The sequence below is a fragment of the Schistosoma mansoni genome, chromosome 4, assembly GCF_000237925.1.
Source record: "Schistosoma mansoni strain Puerto Rico chromosome 4, complete genome".
Lineage (NCBI taxonomy): Eukaryota > Metazoa > Platyhelminthes > Trematoda > Strigeidida > Schistosomatidae > Schistosoma > Schistosoma mansoni.
In genome coordinates this window covers 7,502,117-7,529,594 of record NC_031498.1, presented here as the reverse complement: position 1 = coordinate 7,529,594, position 27,478 = coordinate 7,502,117, and the positions used below count along the sequence as shown (strand labels likewise).

The 27,478-nt window shown below is 36.5% G+C and overlaps 1 protein-coding gene across 1 annotated transcript; it reads left to right on the top strand.

The window, feature by feature from the left end:
* Window positions 1-241: 241 nt before the first annotated feature.
* Window positions 242-27,176, top strand: Smp_179050 (putative kinesin; the record flags this gene model as incomplete). The annotated part of the gene is made up of 10 exons (XM_018796688.1): window positions 242-588; window positions 1,809-2,019; window positions 3,986-4,324; window positions 8,578-8,877; window positions 9,377-9,536; window positions 11,840-11,987; window positions 13,208-13,430; window positions 15,072-15,262; window positions 20,257-20,516; window positions 26,914-27,176. 10 exons carry the CDS (start codon window positions 242-244, stop codon window positions 27,174-27,176), a joined length of 2,442 nt encoding a protein of 813 aa, XP_018651805.1.
* Between the last annotated feature and the right edge of the window lie 302 nt (window positions 27,177-27,478).

Here is a 27,478-nt window from a genome sequence, read left to right as displayed (position 1 = left end):
CGTCGTCGAACGGTTCAAACTTCACTCCATAAGTATCGCCTGTTGCTAGATATTGCTTTCGTTGTTAGCTACAGGCCCACTCCATGCTCATTAAGTCACTTTCTTTCGTCTTAATTACATTCTTCTTATTCACTGAACAAAACGTACCTGCAAACTAAACCTGGACCTAAAAGTCTGTCAAAGGTATGGTTGCAATTTGTAAATTTATTTATATCTTACATTAGTGAACTTCCCTATATTGATGTATTCAGAAGCTGTGAAAGTTATTGTAAGAGCACGACCATTAAACGAACGTGAACAATTGCTAAAATGTGATAATATTCTTGAGGTATTCAGCAACACTGGTCAGTGTTCGATTGCAAGCCCAAACGACAAGAAACGTCCACCAAAAGTATTTTTCTTTGACGGATCATATGACGAAAATTCAACTACTGAACAAATATACAATGATGCATGTTACTCTCTAGTAGAAGGAGTTACTGAGGGCTATAATGGCACAATTTTTGCCTATGGACAAACTGGATGTGGGAAGTCTTATACTATGCAGGGAGTAGTTGAGCCACCATTCCAAAAAGGAGTGATCCCCCGGTAATTAAACTTAAGTTATGAAACGAGAATTTATATAAAGGTCTTTTCATGTTAAAACAGTTCATTGATTCGAGTAAAACTACACGCTGAGCCAGAAAAGCACTTGATATTGAGAAAATCGACGTCCTTAAGTTTATAGCTCTTAAAGGTGTTGAGTATTTTAAAAGGAACGTGGATACTAGATAGGGAAGTCACTAATCATATTTCAAAGTTATATACAGAAAATTCTGAACTGCTAATAAATAACTGTTGCAGGTGGTTGTAACACCTAAGTTTCTCCAATTCAGATTACAGATCGGAAAGCAGATAAAGAACGGACAGTCATATCATGTTAAAGTGTGTCTTGGACATCGCTAACGATGAAATACGGTTACTTAAAGCAATAGTTGACCATTACGTTTTCTTCAGCATTTTATCAAGAGAGTAAGTTCATTCATCACTCAGAACCGGTCAGTACAGAATACATCATAAATTTGTAATAATTGATATTTGACAGAAAAAGTGTTCCAACGCACGGTAATCTAAACAATTATGTTTAGTTTACATATGTCAGTATCATGAATCCAAAAAACGTTTTTGAAGACAAAATAAAGTTTTGCGATTTTTTAAATTTCATGTAATGCCTTAAGGGATCTATAAATAACTCATTTTCCTCCAAGTCATTTGCTGCACTTAGATTTAAGATATATATATATATAATGGTTATAGCAACGACAGCAAGTACTGTAAATTAATTTCATCATTCTAATCTTGTTTTCAAGTCAATAAAAATTATCGGTAACAAAATTGTACAATATTTTGTGGAGCCCGTTTTCGGTTTGGAAAAACCTACCGATTTCTCATGATCTGTAGTTTCTATCTTTGCCTAACACTCAAGTTCAGACTCTTATTTAGCTGCATCTAACCATCGTGATGCATAATAATTATATAACCTTCAGCTTGACTAATTTTTAAACCTCGAACAAATAACTTCATTTGAATTAGCAAACAATAAAATTAAATGAAGACCATCTCAAGTTTTAAAAGAATGCGTTGCACCATATGCTTCAGAATATAGTGAATAAACGGATAATTTTAGCGCATTTTAATTGAAATAACATATTTATTCCTACTCAGGGACACTGTCAATAATATGACAATCCTATCTTTATTATTGAATTTCAATGATACCTTACAAACATGTCGTAGTAAACTTTGGCTTCTATTTTTTGGAATCTCAGTGCATTTGATCAAATATTTGAGACTATGTCTGTAAGTGAGAAGACAAAATATTTGGTCCACGCATCATTTCTGGAAATTTACAATGAAGAAATTCGTGACCTCTTGGGATATGATTACAAGGCTAAATTAGAGCTGAAGGAGAATCCAGATAAAGGGGTCTACGTTGCTGGTTTGTCAATGCATAAAATAACTTCAGTTGCAGAATGTCAGGTAATGATTTATTGATACAAGTTTATCGACTTCTAAAAATTTATCAAGAAGGTTTTTAAAAAACAAAGGTTAAACTCAATGAATTTTCTTCTAGTTGTATAGTAAGTATTCAAAATTAACAAACATAAGTCGTTGTATTTTACATAAATGTTTGAAAACACGGTATGGATTTATAATTGTTAGATTTTGTGCGCCTTACAGAAGTATAAAGCTCTACAGGCCACTTAGATATCTCATGCTAGCACTATAGTAATAAACAGTATTGAATATAATGGATCTTTTACTCTTTTCTTTAAAACTGAAATAAAAAATGTCGAAACTTTCTCTATATTTTTAACCATTTTACTTCTCGGCTCACAAAGCAAAAACACTAAAATTTATTTTAACCCAATGGATTTTCGAAAGTCATACCTAAAAGTGTGAATGGTTTGTGTTTCAAGAACAACAACAGCACTAAAAACTGAAAATGAAAGGCTATTATAGTAACTAACAATGGATGTAAAGTAATATCTTAAAGCTTACTACATACAACTAGTAATTTTCTAGTTGAAAAATAATATAACTGAAGCAATTAATAATACAGGATATGAAAAATGTTTATTTTAAATTGAACTCAAGAAAAGACATGATAATGCTTAAATCATTTAATTTTCCATACACATATTAGATTTATGTAAAAATTCAGAGATTCCAATGCTGAAAATTCCAGTTAACCCTGGTCAGTTAGGTATTAATTGTTTCGAACTACTTCACAATTATGCTACACCCACAGTAAATAAACTGCGGGACATGTAATTTCTGGAATACTGGTTGGTATCAGCTTTACATAATCACGTGAAATAAAGTTTTTAAACACCCTACGTAGTTAATAAAAAGAATACTTCAAATTCACCCCATTAAGTTCGTCACTCGTTCGCTTTCGTATCAATCTTAGTAATCAGAGGTATCTGGGTATGTAAAACATATAGTTACAAGTCAATTACAAAACTATTGAAGCCGAATTTCTTGAATACATATTTACTTTATTAAGATTCACTGAATAATTATTCCTTTTTCTACGAATATTTATCAAGATTGGAACGGGTAGTTCGACAAAAATTGGGCGCCGAGAATAGAGAAGTCATCATACGTAAAAATTATATTTGAATTAATCTCAGCGATTTAAGTCTAACTAATTCCAAAGGATTGTCCAGAAATCTTTTTTGGACTTCTTCAGGATAATAATTAAAATCATCAAATAAATATACAGTGCTTACCAATCAAATCTAATCTATATGGTGCTAAACCAATCATATTTAGATGCCAACTTTGGAAATAGGATAACATGAGTCGGTTATATGCAAAACATATGAAAAGTCCATAATGTGTACGTGTGAGACTGAGTTATCAATAGCTGATATCAGATGTTAAAATAAAGTACAAGTTGAATGTGGAAATTTTTTCTGAACTATCGATGTGCATTTGAATTGAGAATCATCAAACACATAATTGTAGTGCTAAAATGTCCCAGATTAATTCCTTTTTCTGTTTTATTGAACTTTCCAATCGTACCTGGATGACAGAGTTTTATATAGAAATATTAATTCAATCAAAACTAGATTCTTAGTCATTACCAGTAAGTTTTTTTTGAAAACATGAATCCATAAATCCTGACATTCATATTTCTCATAGTTCATTTCACTACCAAGCCATTCGTTCCCCGTCTATCCTAAAAGACTCATCATCTTAAATATAAATACATAACCTATGGTAAATAGTAGATCTTTAGGAAAACTTCAAGTTTCAATCTACTTATAACATTTTTATCTTCATTAGTATGAACACTGACACAAAACCATTTTATAAATCCAAAATTTAGTACTTCTGCCATTTTACATTTTCTTTTTGAAAGATGGTACATAGATCAGGAACCATACTGATTAAAAATAACCGGAAATTGAGTTGTCTAAATTATATTTCATTTCAGAATATAATGGAACGTGGGTGGAAAAATCGTTCAACTGGAGCAACATTAATGAACGCTGACAGTAGTCGATCACATTCTATTTTCACTATCTACTTAGAAATGATTGATCGGAGTGACAATTCACTTGATTACAACCATATAAGGGCTGGTAAATTAAATTTAGTCGATTTGGCGGGTTCTGAAAGACAGACGAAAACTGGTGCAACTGGTGATCGTTTTAAAGAAGCTACGAAAATTAACCTTAGTCTATCAGCATTGGGTAATGTCATTTCAGCGTTGGTTGATTCTAAAGTTAAACATATACCTTACCGTGACAGCAAGTTGACTCGACTGTTACAGGTTAGTCCTTAAATAGATATAGTTTTTTAGAATCTGTCTGACCTTTTCATCTAAATAATATTTAATTATTCAGGAAATTTACATCAAATCTTGTGTTGTGATCCAGTCTGAATATTTTCAAGAATTTATTGTTGTAATATGTTTTAGTCTTGTTTCACATTTATTGGTTGTTTGGGTTTTCCCATTGATGTTTAAGACTGTTATTGATCAGTCGCTTTGGGTATATGTGCGGATTGCCTCGATGTTACCAGTAAGTCACAAGTATTATGATCAGAGATGGATGGTGGCTAGTAGTGGAATCCAGTACGTACGTTTAGTCTTATTTGGGACTTGTCGGCCGGATACGCCTGCATTCTAGAGTTTCTGTTCATCCTTCGAATCGAACGCAGCACCGTTAGCTTCAAACGCCATCGCGTTACCACTTAGCTACTGAGTCCAGATAGCAACTGGCTTGTGCAATGGGATGAATTTTAATTCACATATATCGGTCGTTTGGATCTTCCCACAAGCTAGTGGCTATCTTTATCCAGTGGCTAAATAGATAACGCAATGGCGTTTGAAGCGAAAGGCACTGGGTTCGGGTCGAAGAGTGAACATCGACTCTGGGATACCAACAATATTTTTTGATATCATCTGTCGTGTTAGCTTTGATAAATACTGTGCTTTCATTTTATCATAAGAACTGAAATGTACATGACTTTCATTTCTGAGGAATTATCGTGAATATAAGACAGGACCGAATTAAAACCTCTTATTAGACGGCGAACACACTTGGAAATGCTAAGGTTCAAAAAGAATATAAGATACTTGTTATCATAATAGTTATGACATCTAGAGATTATTCTACGTTAATTGTAACGTACTTTATATAAGAAGGATTTAGCGGGATCCCATCTTGTATCAAAGAACACAGAGACTCTTCTCAATAATCCTGAAGAATGTGAAAACTCACGTTTGGCAAATACCGCATCGATGTTCTCAATTCCAACTCGTCCGAAAAGCTTTACTAACTATAAATAGATAAATATAGGTAATCGGTGCACTTTACATCTTAATAAATCATAATGTACTTAATAAAAAGAAAGGTGTTACTAACTGACCGATTTGAGTAATCAATTCCTAACTTATATCCAACCACATCAATACCGTGCTACAGGTGTACATATACAACTAACCATTTAATCACATCGTTTATCTCACATCTATTCAAATGCGTTCACATACATATGAATACCCATTAGGTATACATCTGATACGATGCCCAAGAAGGGGAATTAATAATCAGGCCTTAATTAATTGAAGGATGAGTGACCTACAAACTAAATCCCTTCAATCACATGTGACTTTTTATCAGGTTTATTTTGTGTTCATATTCTCTAAATAAGCATGTTATTTTATGACAAAATCTGTTTATCCGGCTACTGGCCTTTTCTTTGGTTGCCAATCACTCAAGTGCTTAAGTCAATAACACAGTTGCAAGAGTAGCCATCATTCGGCCAGATCATATCATTGAGTTTCTCTATCGACTAGGGTTTAACTCAACTGTTTCGTTAATTGAAGACTCGCTCAAATCATGGAAAACCACCACCACAACAACAACAAAACCATATATGGTCACCCGTGACAAACCTGATAATTACGAACCTAAACTTGTTTGCTTGTGTTTCTCTCTTACTATTTCAGCTTGCATAGGAAAGCTATTTATTCTCTAAAAAGACAATGTACACTACCTTGTGAAATATTATAACTTCATTTTTCTATTAAGCAGAATATTGTAAATATACTATATTTTGTTGTAACGATGACACTGATAATTGTATATTATTTTTGTGTAAGATACACATCATGCTTTTGAGTAGCTGCCATTTCTATATATTGATGAGTCTTAAGTTTTAAGAATTAGAATAAAGTATCATTTAAACCGTTTTAAATAATCACTTTACTTTCTATTTGTTCTAAATATTTCAGTATGGAAATATAGACTATTTTGACAACTTGGCATGACTGAAATATGACTCCTGATTTAGGCATAATACTTAACCTGAACAACAAGAGTTTTGCTTAGTACAAGTTGTGCACTAACACTAACTTTGTACAAATGAATACTAAAAGACTAATATTTGAACGAAGAATATTCTTTTCGATAAATTCTTTTCAGGTTCTACAATTATATATCCAAATTAATAATCCGAAAAAATGGCCAGGTTAAAGGCAAAATACATCGTTTAATGCATGTAAATTTAGGAATGTCAAATCAAATAGAATAAAATTGTTAATGTTGATATGACTCATATAGAATGTTAACTTGAATCTGTATATACGTAAAGTGAAAATTTAAGATCTGTGATCAGTATATAAATATGGGTCAGATAGGGTGAGAGAGATATATGATAGTGCAATTACAATTCGATCAAGTGGAAGACTAAATATGTGAAAAATTAGTGAGACGTATGAATACATTTACATTTGTTAAAGCACATTTTATTAACTAAAATAACTCATAATGTCATTGAATAAGAAAAAGAGAAAGTCAATTAACTATTGAATGTTACGAGAAACTCTATCATATAAAAAGTTATATTTTGGAAGACTTTTGATATTAATCACTTTTCATAATTTACCGCAAACAAAGTACTTTTGAAATTTCAAGTCAAAAACCAATGGCCAATATAGATATATTTCACAAATAATAAAAACTTAGACAATTGCTGAAACTTTTTGTGGGATTAAGTTAAATATCGTTAGAAATCGGGTATTTTTAACTAGATGGTAACTGTTTTTATACCTTATCTCATCACACGATATTCCCCGTAAGTACGTTTATAAGAAAATAAAAATAAATATTAGATATATCCGTAACAGTATGTAGAGCTAAACTGGATAATACTATCATCAATAACCGTAAGATACATGTTCGTTTAATTACAAAAGTGTTCCTATTTTTATAATGCACTGGTTTCATTCTGTAAGTATTGTAACATTTATTAAGAAACGGTTGGTCTAAACAGGCCGCTTACGATACCATAGTAAAGAAGCAACAGATTATTTCCACTTAATTTCGATTTTTTATTTGTATGCTGTGTAAATATTCCAAAACTTATTCGATGAAAATGTTATCCTCTACATTGTTTATAAAGGTTATTCAACGATTTAAAGCAGGATATATCAATAACTAATTGTGTACTTATTTTAAAACAACAAATCATAGATAAATAGGCAAAAAAATTTATTTCATTCAAAAAACTTTAGACCCATATACAGGCAACATATAGTTATACCAGAATAGACAAATTAACTACATAAGTCTTGCCTCAATGTTTATGGATTTACTGTCGATGGAATAATTGAGTTGATAATATACTGAACTACTAAAGCTATCAAATTAATAATCTGCTCAGGCAAACAATCCACATATCTTAACCGAAAAGGTTTCATAAGACAGAACTACTGATCAAGTGCTCAATTAAGCGAAGTGGCCTTCTAATCCTGCCTAATTTTCAACGGTACCTCAACTTTTATCAATCCGTGACCAATACGAACTACATACATTGACATATATCAACTATCAAAGTTAATAAGCTGAACCATATGGTTAAATGAGGACAAACATAAGATTGAGCACTATTATCACAGAAACTCCCGTTAATATTTGTTGAGGATGGTGATCGTACAAAGCAGTGAACCATATAAGTTAACTGAACGGTTATGTTTGTCACCCTATATCAACACGTGTTGGATCTATTAAGTTGTCAAATAAAATGTTCCTCCATAGGAAATAGAAACATCGGCCTTCTTCATTTCTATGATTATTTAATGGATGTTTAGGAATTTATAAATTAGGTCATGACTTTAGTTGAAAGAATTTAGTCAGATGAACCTTTTACGTTAGGGAGATTCGTAATCGTTCCCCCCATAGATATATTTAAATTAGGCTCAGCTTCACGTTCAGCTACTCAAGCAGCTCACTTGTATGCGGGATAATCCCTAAAATCTACTTAGTTTCGCTATTCGTCTACTGGATAAAATAACTTGATATAAACTCTTTAGATTTTAAGTAGTTAAGTACCTTTAAAAATAACCCAACTTTTTAACGTGTCTATGTCTAATAAACTAACACACATATAGTAACTGGTACCCTTAGAATTACTTCAATCAATAGCACTTGGTATTTCATCACATATTTACAAACTTTACCAGGATATCTTCATCAGGCAATCGAACTTTCGTTTCCTAATTTACAACTGCTCAAACAGGATTCTTTGGGAGGAAATACAAAAACTCTTATGATAGCGTGCTTGTCACCAGCAGACAATAACTATGACGAAACATTGAGTACTTTACGATATGCTAATCGAGCAAAAAATATACGTAATAAACCAAAGATCAATGAAGATCCAAAAGATGCGCTGCTACGTCAATATCAAGAAGAAATCAAGCATCTTAAAGAATTGCTAAATAATATGCAGTTAACTACAGGAAATGTTAAATATTTCAATGGCAAAGAAAATATTGAAAAAGAGGATACTGAAACTGAGAAAGAAAAATTAAGAAAAGTAAGCTTTGTCAATTATTTTATATAATATAATAATATATAATACCTCCACTGGTAGCGTACAGTAAGTACATTGTAAACAAGTGTAAGTGATCTAAATGATATAAAATTTTAGTGGTTCATATATAATTTAATTTCTCTATGAATACTGACCGATTTTCAGTTTATGTTTTGTTATAATCAAACAACAGACTAATAAAGTCTTGAACTAAATGAGGTTGTGTTCCGTCTTTCGTTTTAAAAATTTCTGCCGTACTTTGGTGTGGTGTTCTATGATTTAAATGGTTTAATTGCAAAGCCTTAATTATCGTTCCAGACATTATTATTATACTTGGTTCACGTAGAAGTCAGCTTTTAAATGAGTTCGAAAGCGCTAAATTAGTATATATTAGAAACATTTAGTATTAATTTCGAAGATTTTCCAATTATTTCCTTTGAATTTTGTCTCGCAGTAAAACCACTTAAATTAATGTTAACACTGTAATCTTTTATAAATACAGGATTATGAACCAAAATTACCAGCTATGAAAGCCCAGTATAGTGCTGAAACAGTTGATAAAGTTGATATGCTGAAGGATATAACCCATTTAAAAGAATTATATGATGCAAAACTTGTGCACTTGAATAGTCATCAAGATTTACTATCATCAACGAATCAGCGTAAGTTTAAAAATTATTTCACAATTTTAGAAAAGTTTGTTCATAAATAATTTTAAATTTTCGCATATTTAAGTTATTATCGTGATGAATTCTGATAGTCGTATCAAATTAATAACCATTTAGTAGTCAGTATATCGGTAGAATTGTAGATATTTCACCCATTTTATTCTATGAATTTTCAACAAACTTCTATGATTAGTGAATCACTTCCGCTGTTCATTGTCATGAGTAGCTCGAAATTCCACGTTTTATCTCTATTGTTGACCATTATACTGATTCAAATGACTTTGTTTACTTAATCAATCATAGAATTACTCTTAATTTACAAGTCGCACAGAATACCAACGGTGGAAATTTTGGTGCTATGTAAATTATTCTACTGTGACCGTGAATGAACGGACTTCATTGTTAACATTAGCAAAAATAATAATTAATTATTTTGATAAGTAAACTGTTGAAATATTAATATGCCGCAAACTAAGTTAATCCCATATTACTAATACTTTTAAATTGCAAAGATCAGTAAGAATAAAGAGGTTAACCTCACGAAATTACCAGGGAAACAAAATCTACAGAAATATCCAAATAAATCAACTTTAGAGAACAATTAGTTTGCTGAGCAACTAATTGTAACGACCTGAGGATTTGAAACTTTGGTGGTAGGCAAGTATATATATATATATATATATATATATAAAGAGAGAGAGAGAGAGAGAACACCAACCCAATCACACTTGATGGCGAAACTCTGGAAGAGGTGGAAACTTCCACGCACATGGGCAGTATCACCCATAAACAAGGAGGATCGGATGCAGACGTAAAGGTAAGGATTGGCAAAGCAAGGACCTCATTCTCACAGTTGAAGAACATATGACACTCAAGACAACTGTCAACCGATACCAAAGCAGAATCTTCAATACGAACATCAAGACAGACCTATTGTATGGATCTGAAACAGGGAGAACTACCAAAACCATCAGTAAAAAAGTACAAGTATTTACGAGCAGTTGTCTACGCAAAATACTCAACATTCAATGGCCGGATACCATCAGCAACAGCATTTTGTGGGAGAGAACAAACCAGCTTCCAGTTGAGGAGGAAATCAGGAAAAGACGTTGGAAGTGAATCGGACATACATTGAGGAAATCGTCAAAATGCATCACGAGACAATCGCAAACATGGGATCCTGTGGGGAAAAGGGAAAGAGGAAGACCAAGACCGAGAATTGGAAACAGACATCATAAGAATAGCAACTGGAAAGGATTTGCCAGGATAGGGTTAGATGAAGAGTGCTGGTGGTGGCCCATGTTCCTCCACGAAGAGCGACAGGCGTAAGTTATATATATATAGCCTTTGCAAAGTATTACCTGAGCCCGTCAACTTTCTAAATGTTGATCACACTTAAAAATGATTATTTACGAAAACATCTATCCAATTGGTGTAATATGCTTGTAAACACTAGATGATGCTCTCACCTTGTGATACAACAAAGCATCCTCATCTCAAAACCTTAAGTGAGATTTTCTCCACTGCAACAATCATCATGCAACCATCTTCTTAAACCTTTTTGCATTTTGGTTTCTCTCTGCTTGAACAATCGTAATTTGTGTGGAAGTTGATCGATTTCGCGATGCAGTCAACGTTCTCTTTAAAGCTTATGAAAATACATATATACAAAACAATAAATAGCTGTAGTTCAGCCACAGCTGAGTCGATCTTCGGTAACGAATATCTCTTGACTAAAGATGAATAATTAATCTCAGGCTAATAGTTATAGTCAAATTAATTGCATGTGTGAATGCCCGATACACATTTCAAAAGACTTATTTAGGTTGTAAATACATCGTTACATATTTTATCACTATTTTGCTGAACCAAATCACTAAGTCAACAAAATCGGCCAGCATTACACCAAACAAATAAAATTTATAGTTTACTTCTCTCAAAAATGTTTAATTTTGGCTACACGACCTCTCTAATTGCCGTTTATTTTGTAGTTCTCCAAGTAGCATCCAACGTTCTGTCAATTTATTTAACTATGTGAGGGCAGGAACTAGAAACAAGTAGGAGTGTCCACCATACTATCACTAATATCTTAACTTTCTAGGAATATTTATTCTGTTTTGTTATTTAAAAAATACCGCAGTCTTTTACTAATTAAAGTGAAACTCGTACTCACTTTCAATGTACACCTTATTACTTATATCAATGTAAAAGTTAACCCACTTTGAATTTATGACTCAGTAATCATCTCTTCAAAGACGCATATTCCTTCGCCTTGTTATTTCTTCTAATTTATGTAGCACCTCATATAACAGAATTAGATCAAATGGAAGAGTTTCCAGAAATATCAGATGATAAGATCCAACAACAAATTGTAACACAAAACGACACTAATGTACGTATTGATGCATATGATGGGGAAATAACAAAAGATGAACTACTGCAAAGGTCTGTTGTTTATAAATTTTATTCAATTTGTCCAGTTAATTACATACACGATATTCTATTCGTTTTATTATTGTTATTAGAACTAATCTGTCATTTCATTTCTTTTGTATATTAATTTTCTCTTTAGATCAATTATACGACTGGTTTATCAATGAGCTCATATTTAAATTTCTGGTTTGGAAGGGTGATCATTTCTTCGATGTTCATGTATCTACCTTATGATTTACTTTAAACACCTGAAAGCGTTACCAGAAAAACCCTAAAATATGATAACCTTAAGAAAAACTCAGTGAGACGTAAACAACACAGGACCTGAAATACATCTGTATCAAATTAGGTTGTCACGTCCGTTACAGTGAGAACAAACTGATAAGGTTTATAACAAAGAAACATCAATGATAGTAAGAGACTAAACATAGACGATACATTTCAAAAAATAGTGAGATCAATAATATAAGTTGCAAATGTTTAGATAAAGATCCAATCAAAAACGATGAATAAATAAATTAGAGAATCTGACGGTGATTTCGTGATGTTACATCTAAGGTCTTTAAATACTCGTTGAGCTTATTAATCAAGTATCAACCAATCCATTTATCTGTGACTCCATGGATTCATTCCGTATCTTGGTTTGACCATCTTTAGCTGTTTTCCAACCAACTCATACATTGAGAATCATAGCACGTAATAGGAAGCAGATGTTGAACAAACGTAAAACTTATCTTATTACTTAAATTTAGCTTACAGCATAAAGTAACTGGTTCATTGTGAAAGAAAGAACAATATGCAATAAAAAGCCTAGATACAGTTACAGTGGGTTTTTTAGAGAATAACATATGTAGATAAAATTTGAAAGGTACATTAATTAGTGTAAATAAAGCAAATCTAATTATTTAAATTTTCAGTTCCTTGTGCATTTCAATCACCCCTCACCGGGAAAAATAATAATGTGTATATTGTTGAGGATGAAACCATACCTTCAAATACAACACAGAACATCAACCCAATCACATGTGATGGAGAAACTCTTGAAGAGGTGGAAACTTCCACGTACATGAGCAGAATCGTCCACTAATGTTCCTCCTTGAAGAGCAACAGGCGTAAATAAGTAACTTAGTGAGATTTTAACTCCTATATTTGATGAAAGTGAACATCATTTAAAAATTTTAAGAAAATAACGAGCTTCTATCTGGTGATAACTTATTTGATTAATTCAACAGGTTGAAATTATTGGAAGCAGATATTGTCGGTGGTGAGCAAGCTGGAAATAAGGAGGTCAACGAGAAAATATCAAGACGAAAAAAATATGCTGAAGAACGAAAACGTCGATTAATGGAAGCAAATGCAGACCTAGAAGATGATGGTATAATGATAAATATTTATGAAACAATACAAGATGAACTATATTACAAAAATAAAGCTCTACGGTCACAAAAACAAAAGGTAATACTCTTTTGGTTGAAAATTCACCATGAGATTATCAACACGATATACATTCCATATCAATAATATTATTCAGTAGTGAAAGTATATTTCCTTATTATTTTTCTCGCCTCCCTCTTTCCTAAATGTACAATCATTTATCCGGTTGTAAATGAATGCATCTGATATACAATGGAACATAGAGACTTATGGCGCTATCATTTATTACGTATATATATATATATATATATATATATATATATATATAATGTCCAGTATGTTAACTAAGTTTGAAGATTCAGAACATTATGAACTTTTGTAGTAAAATTAGACGTTGTATTAGTCAGTTGTAATAAACATAGGGCCTAACACAAATGTGTGTTACACCAAATCCCATACCACATTACCAGGAAGAGACGTACTTAACCAAATTAAAATCAAAGTATTCGAAACAATCGTAATAACAGTGACAGTGAGAAAGATTTAACATTGAGGAGGAATGAACGTGTACACACAAAGTAATACTTAGACTCAAGACGTAGAGCAAGATGCACCTGTGCTATTGTGACCAATTCTGAGCCATGTCATCCAACGTCTCGCGGTTATCTTTCGGACCCCAGTCAGGTAATCTCTATACATCAGAATGACTCATACATAGTCAACGAAGACTCATGGAGTTATGGACCGCATCACTATTTTGGCCTTACATTCTATGCCTAAACGCAGCAGTGCTCACTACATTCGAGGCACGCTTCGAAAGCACTTATGATCACAAACCTGAAGCCCATGTATGTTCACTTTTTTCACTGCCACAGAGTACTACAGAGAGGCTGCAAACTAAACTCATCTTTTAGTTCACAGATGGGAAACTCCCTTACACCACAAGTCGGCAAGGACCAATTGAACTTCATGAATCTATACCATGATTTCATCAGATAGTAATGCATTAGGGGCGGTTATACTTCGAAGCAGCATTTTGTATTCAGAAGGAGGAAAACGCATTACAATTATGCTTACTTTGTTACTCAAGGTGTTCATGAGGCTATGTATTAATATCTTCATCAAATAGGACTATATCATTGATTACTGAGTTTCCATTAGGAAGATCAATTCCTCAAAAGTTAGATGAGAAACGTTTTATTTTGGGGGGATCAACTGTGACGAAACTTTTAATAGGGGAGTAAGGAATGATTCTGACGGACACCATTTGATGTTGTCAATTTGCATAACTAATACCCATAAGCTCCGAATCAACTAGTAGTGTTTGAGTAGAGAGCTTTCACTAGGCTGATGTATTTCTTTGTTACGGCTTTTACTGAAAAGCATTACTGAAACTCCTCTTGGTCGACAGGGTCGAACACCGCCCTAAGGTCAGGAAATATAATTATGATTAGGAGTCAATAAGTATCCTAATGTCCTAGAACCTGAAGCGTGAACATTTAGCCCATCTATAAACCAAATGTTAAACAACTAGTCCCATATTATAAAGCGCATCTTTTCAAAAAACAAGTTGGTATTACTATTGATTGTATAAAAAACATTGTTTCCTAATTGCTTCATAGACTGCTTAAACTCCAATATTTTAGTAAATTACTGAACAAATAAACAGACACACGTCTTTTCACCTAAAACTTATCTCATACCTTCTGTTTTTATGTGCAGGTTCATGAATTACAAATAGAAATTAAAGACGTTCAGTCAGAATTTGAACAAGATCGGAGTGACTATTTGGAAACTATCAGACGCCAAGAACAACAAATAAATTTGCTTAATATGATTTTAGAAAAGGTTCAGCCATTCATACGCAGAGATAGCAATTATTACAACATCGACAAAATCAAACGAACAGCCAAGTAAGTGTGGATTTTTTTACACATTTATATGAAGTAACTTTCAAGAGAAATAACTGCAGATCTAAACAAGACCACGTATCACTTGTCAGATGTAAGACAGTACCTGTAGTGGATGTCGAGTCGTGGACGGACTATGATCACCACTACTATTCGATTACGCGTCCAAAAATGACTTGGTTCCCTTGATAGCCCGTAAATCAGAAGGCTTTACTAGTCCAGATCAAGTATATTTATTGGCGATCTCGTGGTATCGAAATAATACCGAGACGTGCCAAAGAGTACAAGCGAATAAGCAGTGCGTGAGCAAGCTCGAAACAAACAAGGCGGATAGCGGAACAAGAAGTGAAACTGATACAGTAAAACAATCTCTGGTACAATTGGTTACAATAATAATAATTGTTTCCGTTATTCCAATCGTGTTCTTATCGAGACTAGCCGGTCACTACATACCCAACAACTACTCTGGATCGACATTAAGTTTAAGATTAGGAAGCTTCTCAATCTCTTTGCTTCTACAGGAAGATATCTTAGTCTTCAAAGGCTAATCTTTGACTGAATGCAGCCTTACTTACTTGCTTACGCCTGTTACTCCCAATGGAGAATACGCCGTCGACCCACTCTGCCCTGGGCCTTCCTTTCTAGTTCTATCCAATTGTTGTTCATTCTTCTCATGTCTGTCTCCATTTCTCGGCGTAATGTGTTCTTTGGTCTTCCTCTCCTCCTTTGCCCTTCAGGATTCCATGTGAGGGATTGCCTTGTGACGCAGTAGAGTGCCTCCCTCAATGTGTGTCCTATCCACTTCTAGCACTTCTTCCTGATTTCTTCCTCCACTGGATGGAATCTGGTTTGTTCTCTCTCACAGTAGGTTGTTGCTGATAGTGTCTGGCCAACGGATTCGAAGTATTTTGCGTAGATAACTGTTAATAAACACTTGTATCTTCTGGATGATGGCTTTCGTAGTTCTCCACGTCTCCGCCCCATACAGTAGAACTGTCTTCACATTTGTATTGAAAATTCTAACCTTGGTGTTGGTTGACAATTGTTTTGAGTTCCAGATGTTTTTCAGTTGTAGATATGCTGCTCTTGCTTTGCCGATCCACGTCTTCACATCTGCATCAGATCCATCGTGTTCATCAATGATGCTGCCGAGATATGTAAAGGTTTTCACATCCTCCAAAGCTTCTCCATACAGTATGATTTGATTGATGCATGCTGTATTGTATCGAAGAATCTTGCTTTTCCCTTTGTTTGTGTTGAGACATACTGCTGCTGAGGCTACTGCTACACTGGTCGTCTTCTCCTGCATTTGTTGTTAAGTGTGTGATAGAAGAGCCAGATTATCTGCGAAGTCTAGATCGTCCAACTGCATCTTAGCTGTTCATTGTACCTCGTGCTTCCCTCCAGATGTTGACGTCTTCATAATCCAGTCGATCACCAGGATAAAAAGAAAGGGTGAGAATAAGCAACCTTGTCTAACACCAGTCTTTACTTCGAATGAGTCCGTCAACTGTCCTCCATGCACGATTTTGCACTTTAATCCATCATGAGAATTCCCTATGCTATTGACTATCTTCTCAGGCACGCCGTAGCGTCGAAGAAACCTCCATAGTGTTGTCCTGTACGTGCTATCAAATGCATTATCGTAGTCAATGAAGTTGATGTAGAGTGATGAATTCCGTTCAGTTGATTGTTCCACAATACCAAATCTAATTGAAGAGAGTGTGGAGTATCTTAGCAGTCAATGCTACATCTGCTTTCAGCGCCTCTGTCGGAATGTTGTCTGGTCCTGCTGCTTTGCCGCTCTTGATTTGTCTGATGCCCATGCTGGTCTCTTCAATTGTTGACGGGCCAACATCTATTGGGAGGTCCGTGGGTGCTACTTCGATGTTGGGTGGGTTCAGTGGAGCTGATCGATTCAAAAGTTCTTTGAAGTGTTCTACCCATCTCTTTCGTTGTTCTTCAGTGTTGATGATTACCTTGCCCTCCTCACTTTTCACTGGTTGTTCTGGTTTACGGTAATTTCCAGCGAGTTTCTTCGTCGTATCATACAATTGTCTCATGTTTCCTCCTCTTGCAGCCTTTTCCGCGTCATTGCTAAATCTGCCACATATTTACGTTTGTCGGTTCTGATGCTTCTCTTCACTTGCTTGCTTACTTCTGTGTATTCGGCTTGTGCCTTGGCTTTTCCTTCTCTTGTTCGGCTGGTATTGGTTGCTGCCTTTATGTTCCTCATTTCTTCAATCTTATTCAGTGTATCGACAGTGACCCATTCCTTGTGATGTTGCTTCTTGTGGCTCAGAACCTCCTGACATTTTGAAGTGATTGCCTCCTTGATCCTTTTCCAGTTTCTCTCCATGGTAGTTCCCTCTCCATTGATTAGCTCATGAAAGGCCTGGAACTTGTTGTTGAGGACCATCTTGAATTTGTTGAGTTTGTCAGTATCCTGAAGAAAAGCTGTATCAAACTTTCGTGATGTTGTCCGCTCCAGTTTCCAGTGCTTCTTAAGTTTTAATTTCATCTTGGCGACCAGCAAGTGATGGTCTGATGCTATATCAGCTCCTCTCCTGGTTCTCACATCCTCCATCATCCTCATGAAACTTTTGTTGATGCAGATATAGTCGATTTGGTTCTGCTTTGTGTGATCCGGTGAAGTTCATGTGACTTTGCGTATGTGTTTGTGTGGGAATATAGTGCCACCTATTACCAGTTTATTGAAGGCACATAAGTTTGTAAATCTCTCACCATTTTCGTTCCTTTCTCCTAGTCAGTCCATGTCGTCCCATGATGTTTTCATATCCGGTGTTGTCCATTCCAATCTTGGCATTGAAATCTCCCATCAGAATGGTCAGGTCCTTTGTTATGCACTTCTAGACGATTGACTGCAGCCTATCGTAGAATTGATGTTTAACGTCTTCATTGTAGTCGTTGGTAGGCGCATACCATTGGATGACGTTCATTGTAATGCCCTCTTTCTTTGTTTTGAAGGAGGCTTTGATGATCTTTGGTCCATGAGATTCCCATCCTATAGGTGCATTTTGTGCTTGTTTGGAAAGCATCAATGCAACTCCTTGTGTATGTGGGGCATTTTCTTCTTCATGGTCGAAGTATAACAGAAGCTCTCCTGAAGATAGTCGTTGTTGTCCAACCTGCGTCCAATGTGTTTCACTGATGCCAAGCACCTCCAGGTTGTATTTCCTCATTTCTGCAGCAATTTTGAAGACTCTCCCGGTCTCCCACATTGTACGAGCGTTCCATGTACCTAGATAATTGGTTGTCCTGGTTGTCAGAATAGGTATCAGCCTCGCGACTTCCGAAGGGATTTCGGCTTTCACCATGAGGCGTCATAACTCTTCCGAATGAAGATCTTTTGACTCCCAGGGCAGCGTTTAAATTGTTTGAATTATTTTTTTCTGGTTAGCGTTTTTTAGCGAGTTAGTTTTCTAAGGGATGGGGTCGTTAATCTTATGCCCAACCCTTTTCCTTTCTCCTGGCTTGGGACCGGTAGTAGTCCCCTGAGGGGCTACAGGCGGAGTTGAATGCAGCTTTATTTGGTACTATTTAACTTACTCTGCTCCCAGTACATGTGAGATACCCAACGGCGTTTCAGGTGAGCATATAACTCGGGGACAGTGGAATGTAGTCATTTGAGATAGAACATGTTATATATCGCAAGTGTACTCCAGTAGACATCACTGAAACCACTAGCTGAGTGATAAAGAGGTCAGGAGGATATTTATTGGCAACGATAATTCAATCGATTGAGTTTTGAACCTAGGACTATTGGAGTAGCTGAGTAATATGCTAGGTATGCTTATTACATTCATGGATATATATATATATATATATATATATATATATATATATATATTGCAGTATGGTCACACTGAAAACCCGTTAAGGTGACAAAACCCACTAAGTTGTCGACCGTTGATGCAAGTTATATAGGGAGTTGTAAGATCTCAAGTGATAGATACAAATGACTAAAGACTAGATGCCAACTCGAAGCCGACCATAATAAGCAAAAGAGTCAGTTCGCTTCTTTCAAAACCATTCTCACTGGATATTCGTTGTTTTCTTGTTACAACAGATACTTTTCAATCTTTGTTATTTTACAATAATCCAACTAGAGCTAACAGATTTTTACGTAATCTTTTCTGTTAGTGTTCTTCTAAGTAAATTATTTTTCAGGAGCACATAACCTACAAAAATAACTAGAACTTTAAACTTAATTAATACCTCTCAGTATTCTTACGAACGTTTAGTACCACCAATTCAAGACAGTTCTAAGGAAACAACGCCTTGTCGACTATGATCCTAGCATTTGTACTTACTTGAGCTCAAATAGCTTATTTCATGACTCGTAGTGTATCCTACTTATGCCGACAGGTATAAGTAGCATGTAGCACCAATCGGGAGTGGAATGCCTGGCAGCAGAAGATTGAATTGAAGAGAACAGGAAGGGAGGGCGAGAGAAGGAAACCGAAAGCAGTCAAATTAACAACAGGAATGATAAGGTTTGTAAGAGACACTTCAAAGATGTGCAAACGATGCATTTAATGCATGATTTTCATACTTTAATAAAGCACTGTATGACTTGTCATCGAACAATAAATTGGTCATCACCAGATCTTCGTTCACTATAGACTTCTCAGTTTCAGTGTATCTATCGGCCTTTGTCCATCCATAAACCAGTTTTTATCGGTATACATTTTATCTTTCAACTAACCCTTTAGTCATATTATCAATAGCATGTTTATGGATGTTCACAGTAAACTTATATCTTACCGAAATCGAAACGGACATAGGAAACTTACATAAATTTCTAAAGGAATTCATAAATCAATTGTATCTCTTGGAATCCAACTATTTAAAAAATACTTTAAATTCCTGTCCAAACTGACTGTATTCATTTTCGACTTATTCATCCAATATTTTATATTCTTTTGAAGTTAAGTTTCGAGTGCACCAAATATTTCTTTATAAAACAAAAATAGATTTGATGCCGAAAAGAATGAATGGATTCTACCACAAATGGTTATTGAACATACACAATTGCCTTCAGCGAATTTAAACAACTCGTCTAATCGTTATGACTCAAATTATGAAACCACAGATGGTAACGCAGAATGTGATGTAATAAAAGATTTGAAATGGGCCAGTAAAAAAGAATCTAGACTGTACACTAAACTAGATGATCGGATACAAAGTAATTATTTCTCAAGCCGACGTGCAGATCAAATATTACGTAATGCAGGTAATTTGGTATTATTGTCATTATAGTTAAAGACCTATACATATTACACAGCTAAAGACCTGATAGTCTATCAATCCAGTTTCAGTAACCAAAGATTTTCAGCAGATAACATAATTAGGAATGGTGAACCATAAAAAACAAGATTTCCTCAAAATAAGCTATCAAATAGTTGCTCATATCTTATGTCCTGTCCTGTTTGACGATAACATGCAAGGTGAAAGTCATATTGAACAAAAGACTAAAATGTGAGAATTATTGCACCATTTTTGGATACTCTACTTTTGTTTATTTATTTAATCACATATATATTGGTACAAAGGGCACCGGATACATATGCGCCACACAAAATAATGAGAATGGGAGGAGAAGGAAGAAGATGTGTATATATAAAAGAAGGAAAAAAAGAAAAGGAGAAGAGTAATGATGGGGGGAACTGAAATGTACAACCAGAAGAGCTCTCCCAGTTAGGAAAGTTATAGCTACTCTTTATGAAGAAAGTAAAAGAAGGTTACAGCAGGATCGCCACTGGCTTCTATTCCGAGCCATATCTGATAACGTCTCTAGCCACTGTGTTGCACCATCTCTCGGACCCCAGCCAGGGAGTCGTGAAGGACCAACAGAAGCTAGCCCTTTGCAGCTTTCTTTCATGCCACGACACCATGTCATACGCTGACCTCCTCTCCGCTTTTTCCAACCAGTCCCAGAGTCGGCAAATAATGCACGACGTGGAATTCTCTGGGACGACATTCGTAAAACATGTCCAAGCCACCGAAGTCGATGTTTAAAGATAGTGACACCAGGTGAATTATCGTTGCCGTGCTCGAACACACGATATCGAACCTCTGCATTACTAACATGATGTTGCCACTGAATGTCAGCAATCCTTCGGAGACAACGATGATCGAACAAAGAGAGACGTCTAACATCCTCAACTCGGAGAGGCCAGGTTTCACAAGCAAAGAGCAAAACTGCTCTCACCGACGCGTTGTAGATCCGACCTTTTACAGCCAGACTAACATCACGAAGGCGCCAAAGATGGCCCGGACTGGCATAAGCCGCTCTGGCTTTCATTACACGTGCATCAATCTCATCACTCCCGCCACCACCAGCACTTATGTAGCTACCTAGATACACGAACTTCTCAACTACTTCAATCTGCTCACCATCTAGGGTGAGTACCGGATGAGAATCCTGCCAGTCTTGTAGGAGTACTTTGCATTTGGAGGGTGTAAAGCACATGCCGTGCCTGCGGACACTGATTGTCAACTGATTAAGTGCGGATTGCATGCCTTGGGCATTATCGCACAGTAAGACAATATCATCCGCATACTTAAGGTCGAGAAGTCGTTCTCCAGGCAGCAGATCCACACCGCCATTACTTACATCCATCAGAGCTGTTTCCAGGATGTCGTCGATGGCAAAGTTGAAGAGGAATGGTGAGATCGGGCAACCCTGCCTAACCCCACTGCTCGAATGGAACAAGGGATAAAGGTGGTTGTATGCACTCACTCTGCCTGAGGTGTTCGTGTACAGGCCTTTAAGATGTTAATGAACTTCTCAGGCACACCCTTCTTCAATAGACAATCCCAGAGAACAGTCCTGTCCAACGAATCGAAGGCAGCCCTGATATCAAGAAACACTACGATTGTTGGCCTGCGATAAGTATGACGGTGTTCTAACATTTGGCGGAGGGTGAAGATATGACAAATGCATCCTAGACCAGAACGAAAACCAGCCTGCTCCTCGCGAGTCAATCGTTTTCGGGTTTTAAACAACCTACGAAGAATGATAGAAGCCAATAGTTTGGACGCAATCGGAAGTAGACTTATCCCCCGATAGTTATTACAGGAACAACGTGAACCCTTTTTAAAGATAGGGACTATTGACTCATTCCATGATGTTGGAACACTTTCTTGCTCCCAAACCTTTGCAAACAATACAGTCAATTCCTTAGTCAGAAAGTCACCACCATCTTTAAAAAGAGCCGGAGGTAAGTCATCTGGGCCCGGTGATTTGTAACGTTTCAAGAGTTGGAGTTCCTTGTGGACTTCCGCCTCGTTTGGTGGATCAGTCGTCACCGGCCATGAGGGGCAAGGACAAACTGGTTGATGTTGCCGGAGCAGCAGGCCAGTTGAACTGCCCTTCGAAAAATTCCGCCCATCGTCCAAGATGTCGAGAGATGTTAGTGATTGGCATCCCATCATCCCCGTAGATTGTTTCACTCACACCAGACTTCTTGCTGCCAGTGGCTCGGATGAGTTGGAAGAGCTTCCGGCAGTTACCAGATGCAGCTGCTGCTTCCATCTCATTAGCACGCTCCGACCACCAGGCTTCTCGGTCCTTACGCAAGCTTTGCCCAATTTCATTACGTAACAGCCTTCGTTTGTGGTCATACTCACGGTCACCCGGAGTAGACCGACGGGCTTCCATCAGTTGTAAGGAGCCAGAAGAAACCCAGTGCTTGTAAGCGGGACGTTTCGCGAAGCCGCAAGCGGCTTTACTTGCCATTTTCATGGCGTCGTGAAGATGCAACCAATGCTCAGGGCTTCCAGATACACGAAGCATGTATCGAGATGGTTCTTTATTTTGATTAGGTGATGTCAAATGAATGACGCTACTCGGATCTTGTATGCGCGTTTCGGAGACGCAGCACACATCGATGGTGTAAGATTCTAGAGTCCTAGCTAAGGAAGCCTGTTGTCCTATTTGGCACAATGTTCGGACATTAAGAGTTGCTACATGTAATTTAGAGCGTGCTTTCAGGAGACCAGGAATAACGTTCCGTGTAATTGAATCGTTTACCCTAGCGGTGCGAGGTGATAAAAGGACGTGAGAAGGGTTAGTCGTGGTACGGCCGAGAGTGAGGAGAGTCCGCTCTCCCTCTCCAAATGCTCTCACATGGCCACGCGTATTCAGCCTCTGCCAGAGAAGTCCTACTCACTGCCTTCTCGTGGCGGGGGTGTTGTTCATGAAAGTGAGAGGACGAAAAGCGAATGTCCGGCGCTTTAACCGGGTTGGTGGACACGGAAAGTCCACCTAGGGGAGTTGGAAAACCCTGATTCCAAACCAGTGGTGCACATGGGCTCCAGTATCCTGAGGGAACAAATGGCGTATGAACCAATTGTTTGTCACCGGCTACCATGGGACTGCATCTCCTCACGATGCTCCACTGCCTTGTGGATCAGATTTTTAGGTCAAAAGCTCGCGTTGTGGTCCCCTAAGAGAACCACCTGCTTCAGTCTGGGCACCTGGGCAGTATCACGGCCCTCACACAAATCAAATGAGATTTGTGAGGCGCATGTATATCTGGTGCTTCCTTGTACCAATATTTATGTGTTTAAATAAATAAATAAAATAAGAGGTGTCGGAAGGATTTGAATGTGACCAACTTGGTCTCGTGTGTAGTTACGGGTATGAGGGCTAATATCACTTCCCGGCTGCCCATACCGTGGAAGGGTATTTCTTGAGGGACTTGAAAAGGAAATTGGATTAGTGTTGGTCTTAACGACTCCAGATAGGTACTGCAAAAGGAGCGACAGTCTTGTACACAACCACGCCAGCGGTAGCTGATCGTGATGTGATCAATCTGAGTCCAGGCTCGAGATGTAGAGGGAGGAAGCCAGGTGGCACACCAGCGATGACTGTGCCGGAAGTTAGTGCTAGCCAGAAACAGGTTGTAGTCTGTGCGCAGTTGCAGTAGACGGTTCCTGTTATCTGTCCTGCGACCAACAATTCCCCATCGGCCTCCTAAATGACTCTCTTCTGTGCCTAGACGCCCGACCTGTGCATTCAAGTCTCCGGCTAATACTACAATATCTGTCGGACACGCTTTCTGGAGAACAACAGTTAACTGATGGTAAAACTCATCCTTGATTGCATCCGGGCTGCAATCTGTTGGGGCATAGGCGGAGATGACGAAAAAACACCGTTTCTCACGCCGATTTCTTCTCACTTTGATGGAAATTTCTAATCTAACAGCACATAACCGACTGTTAATGGGGATCCAATCGATTAGTGCTGCCTCAGCTCTAGCGCTTAGTGTGACACCAACGCCAGCAAGACCAGACAAAGATGCCACAGAGTCCCCGGATAAGCGCACGTGAAACAAGCTTTTCGAGGCAACAGATGGAGAGCGGATTTGTAGTACTTCACTAGAGTCTTGAATATGGGTCTCGGATAGACAACAATCCAATAGTTACCAATAGTTATTATTTATTAAGTTTCGATGACTTTCAGTAATCGTCGTTAATATAAATGTCTGTAGTGTAAGTCAATGAAATCGAAACAAGTGTAAAACATTTTAATAGTTGGAATGTTTGCTAAGACTAATTAGAGTATTTACGGTCGACTAAAATAATGAGGAATAAGTAAAATTTTCTAATACTAGGATTTCCCGTGAACTATTAATGACCTTTATTCAGAATTCAAGTGGTATTATAATACTTAACATGATTTATGAACTTATTTGAAAAATCCAATCAGTTTCGAAGGATACAATCATTAGCTTTACTTTTAAATTCATACTGTAACTAAATGGAACCTCCACGCCTTAGGGGAAGCACGAAATACAACAGACAGTTGGGATATAATTAGACGATTTAGATTTCTCCAATGACCTGGCCCTTCTATTTCATAAACATAAATGAAAGCAGGTCAAGACAACCAGTATAGTAGAAGCCTCCGCATCAGTGGGCTCAACATACACAAAGGAAAGACAAGATCCTCAAATACAACACAGAGAACACCAACCCAATCACACTTGATGGCGAAACTCTGGAAGAGGTGGAAACTTCCACGCACATGGGCAGTATCACCCATAAACAAGGAGGATCGGATGCAGACGTAAAGGTAAGGATTGGCAAAGCAAGGACCTCATTCTCACAGTTGAAGAACATATGACACTCAAGACAACTGTCAACCGATACCAAAGCAGAATCTTCAATACGAACGTCAAGACAGACCTATTGTATGGATCTGAAACAGGGAGAACTACCAAAACCATCAGTAAAAAAGTACAAGTATTTACGAACAGTTGTCTGCGCAAAATACTCAACATTCAATGGCCGGATACCATCAGCAACAGCATTTTGTGGGAGAGAACAAACCAGCTTCCAGTTGAGGAGGAAATCAGGAAAAGACGTTGGAAGTGAATCGGACATACATTGAGGAAATCGTCAAAATGCATCACGAGACAATCGCAAACATGGGATCCTGTGGGGAAAAGGGAAAGAGGAAGACCAAGACCGAGAATTGGAAACAGACATCATAAGAATAGCAACTGGAAAGGATTTGCCAGGATAGGGTTAGATGAAGAGTGCTGGTGGTGGCCCATGTTCCTCCACGAAGAGCAACAGTCTTAAGTAACTCTAACTAAAGTTCTTCATTAATAAAGTCGGGAACAACCGTGGCGCTAACACAAAAACCGATCAGTAAGTTGTATGATCTGCTGCTCGCAACTTCAACAATAGCTACTCAGTGATTAACGTGATCAGTTTTATCATGGAATAGTACTATCTTTCCAAGAATTTGAGTAAAAAAAACTGACGGCCCATCATCTTTCCTTGACTTTTGTTTATTCGGAATCAAATTAAATTGCGTAAATGTTCTAGACGTTAGTTGACAAATTTACGCACCTGTAATTTATGATAATGAAATAGTGTGAATCCACTTTACATTACAAAATTAATAATATTTGTTGTCTGAGTAATACCCTTCATTTAGCAAAGGAAAATTGAAGCGTATTGTTTGAATTTTTTAACTATTAGTAGGGAATATTTGTGTCACACGAATAGTATTTGATAGAAGAACTAAAAGCACGAGATTATCAATGATTAAGCAGAAACTAGAGATATGTTCACTGATATGCACTTGGATAATTCTGCTAAGTTTAGATTGGTTAGAATGTTAATGAATTTTGAGATCAGGAACTTTTAAATGCTTAAATTTCTCCTAAATAGTACCAGGAGATAAAAACAAGACAGAAAATCAATTTTACATACATTTTTATCCACAAGATGATGAGAAAGATACTAGCCTTTTTTATCGTACTTAACACAGTTCAAAGTTCATAAATACCACTGATGTACGTCTAATTACTTTGAAATACACAGTTTCACACAATAATCAAAAGCAAAGATTAAATAAATATATAGGGAGTTTAAAATAAATCACAAATACTCCTTCCTGACATATAAGAAATGAGATGTGACGTTTGGGGTAAACATTATGTATAACCATAATCTGATATATACCCAGTCTGCGATCAAATTACTTGAATAGTTTTGCTACTATCTTATCTTACAGCAAATTAATATATTGTAGTATGATATGCACATGACTATATCTTGAGAAAGATACTGTTGTAATTTTAATATTGTTTTTCACCTTTTATTTGCAGCAAGATCTGAATCCGAAAGGTATAGATCCAGTAATCATACGGCTAGACTGAATAATTTCTCTTGTAAACTGACTACTGGCAACACAGAATCAACATCACTTTCGTCTTGTGAAGTCAAATCAAGTATGGATGCATACTTGCATTACCCGGACGTAAGAAAAAAACCAATGAAGTTAAATCCCATGTCTGAGTTCGCACTCAATTCCACGCATGTTTACGAACAAGAGTCGTTTGAGAAAGTAAAATGGTATTCCAAAATGTAGAGGCAATTATTATTCAATATATCACAAAACACAATTGAGTATCGGAAACATTCTCGAATCATGATACTCAAGATCATATTAGGAAAAAATTATGATATTACATCTACATCGTCATAACATAATATACGAGCTATTGTAGAATTTTTTTTAAAAAATAGCAAATTTTGAATTTTTCCCAAACTTTACTTTCTAACTTCCCGGTTAAAAGTACAGAACCTTAGAAGTTACACTAGTATCACAAGTCAAAACAGCTTCAACTACTTTTTTAGAGTTGAATAATAAAAATTACGTTTTGTTATGTG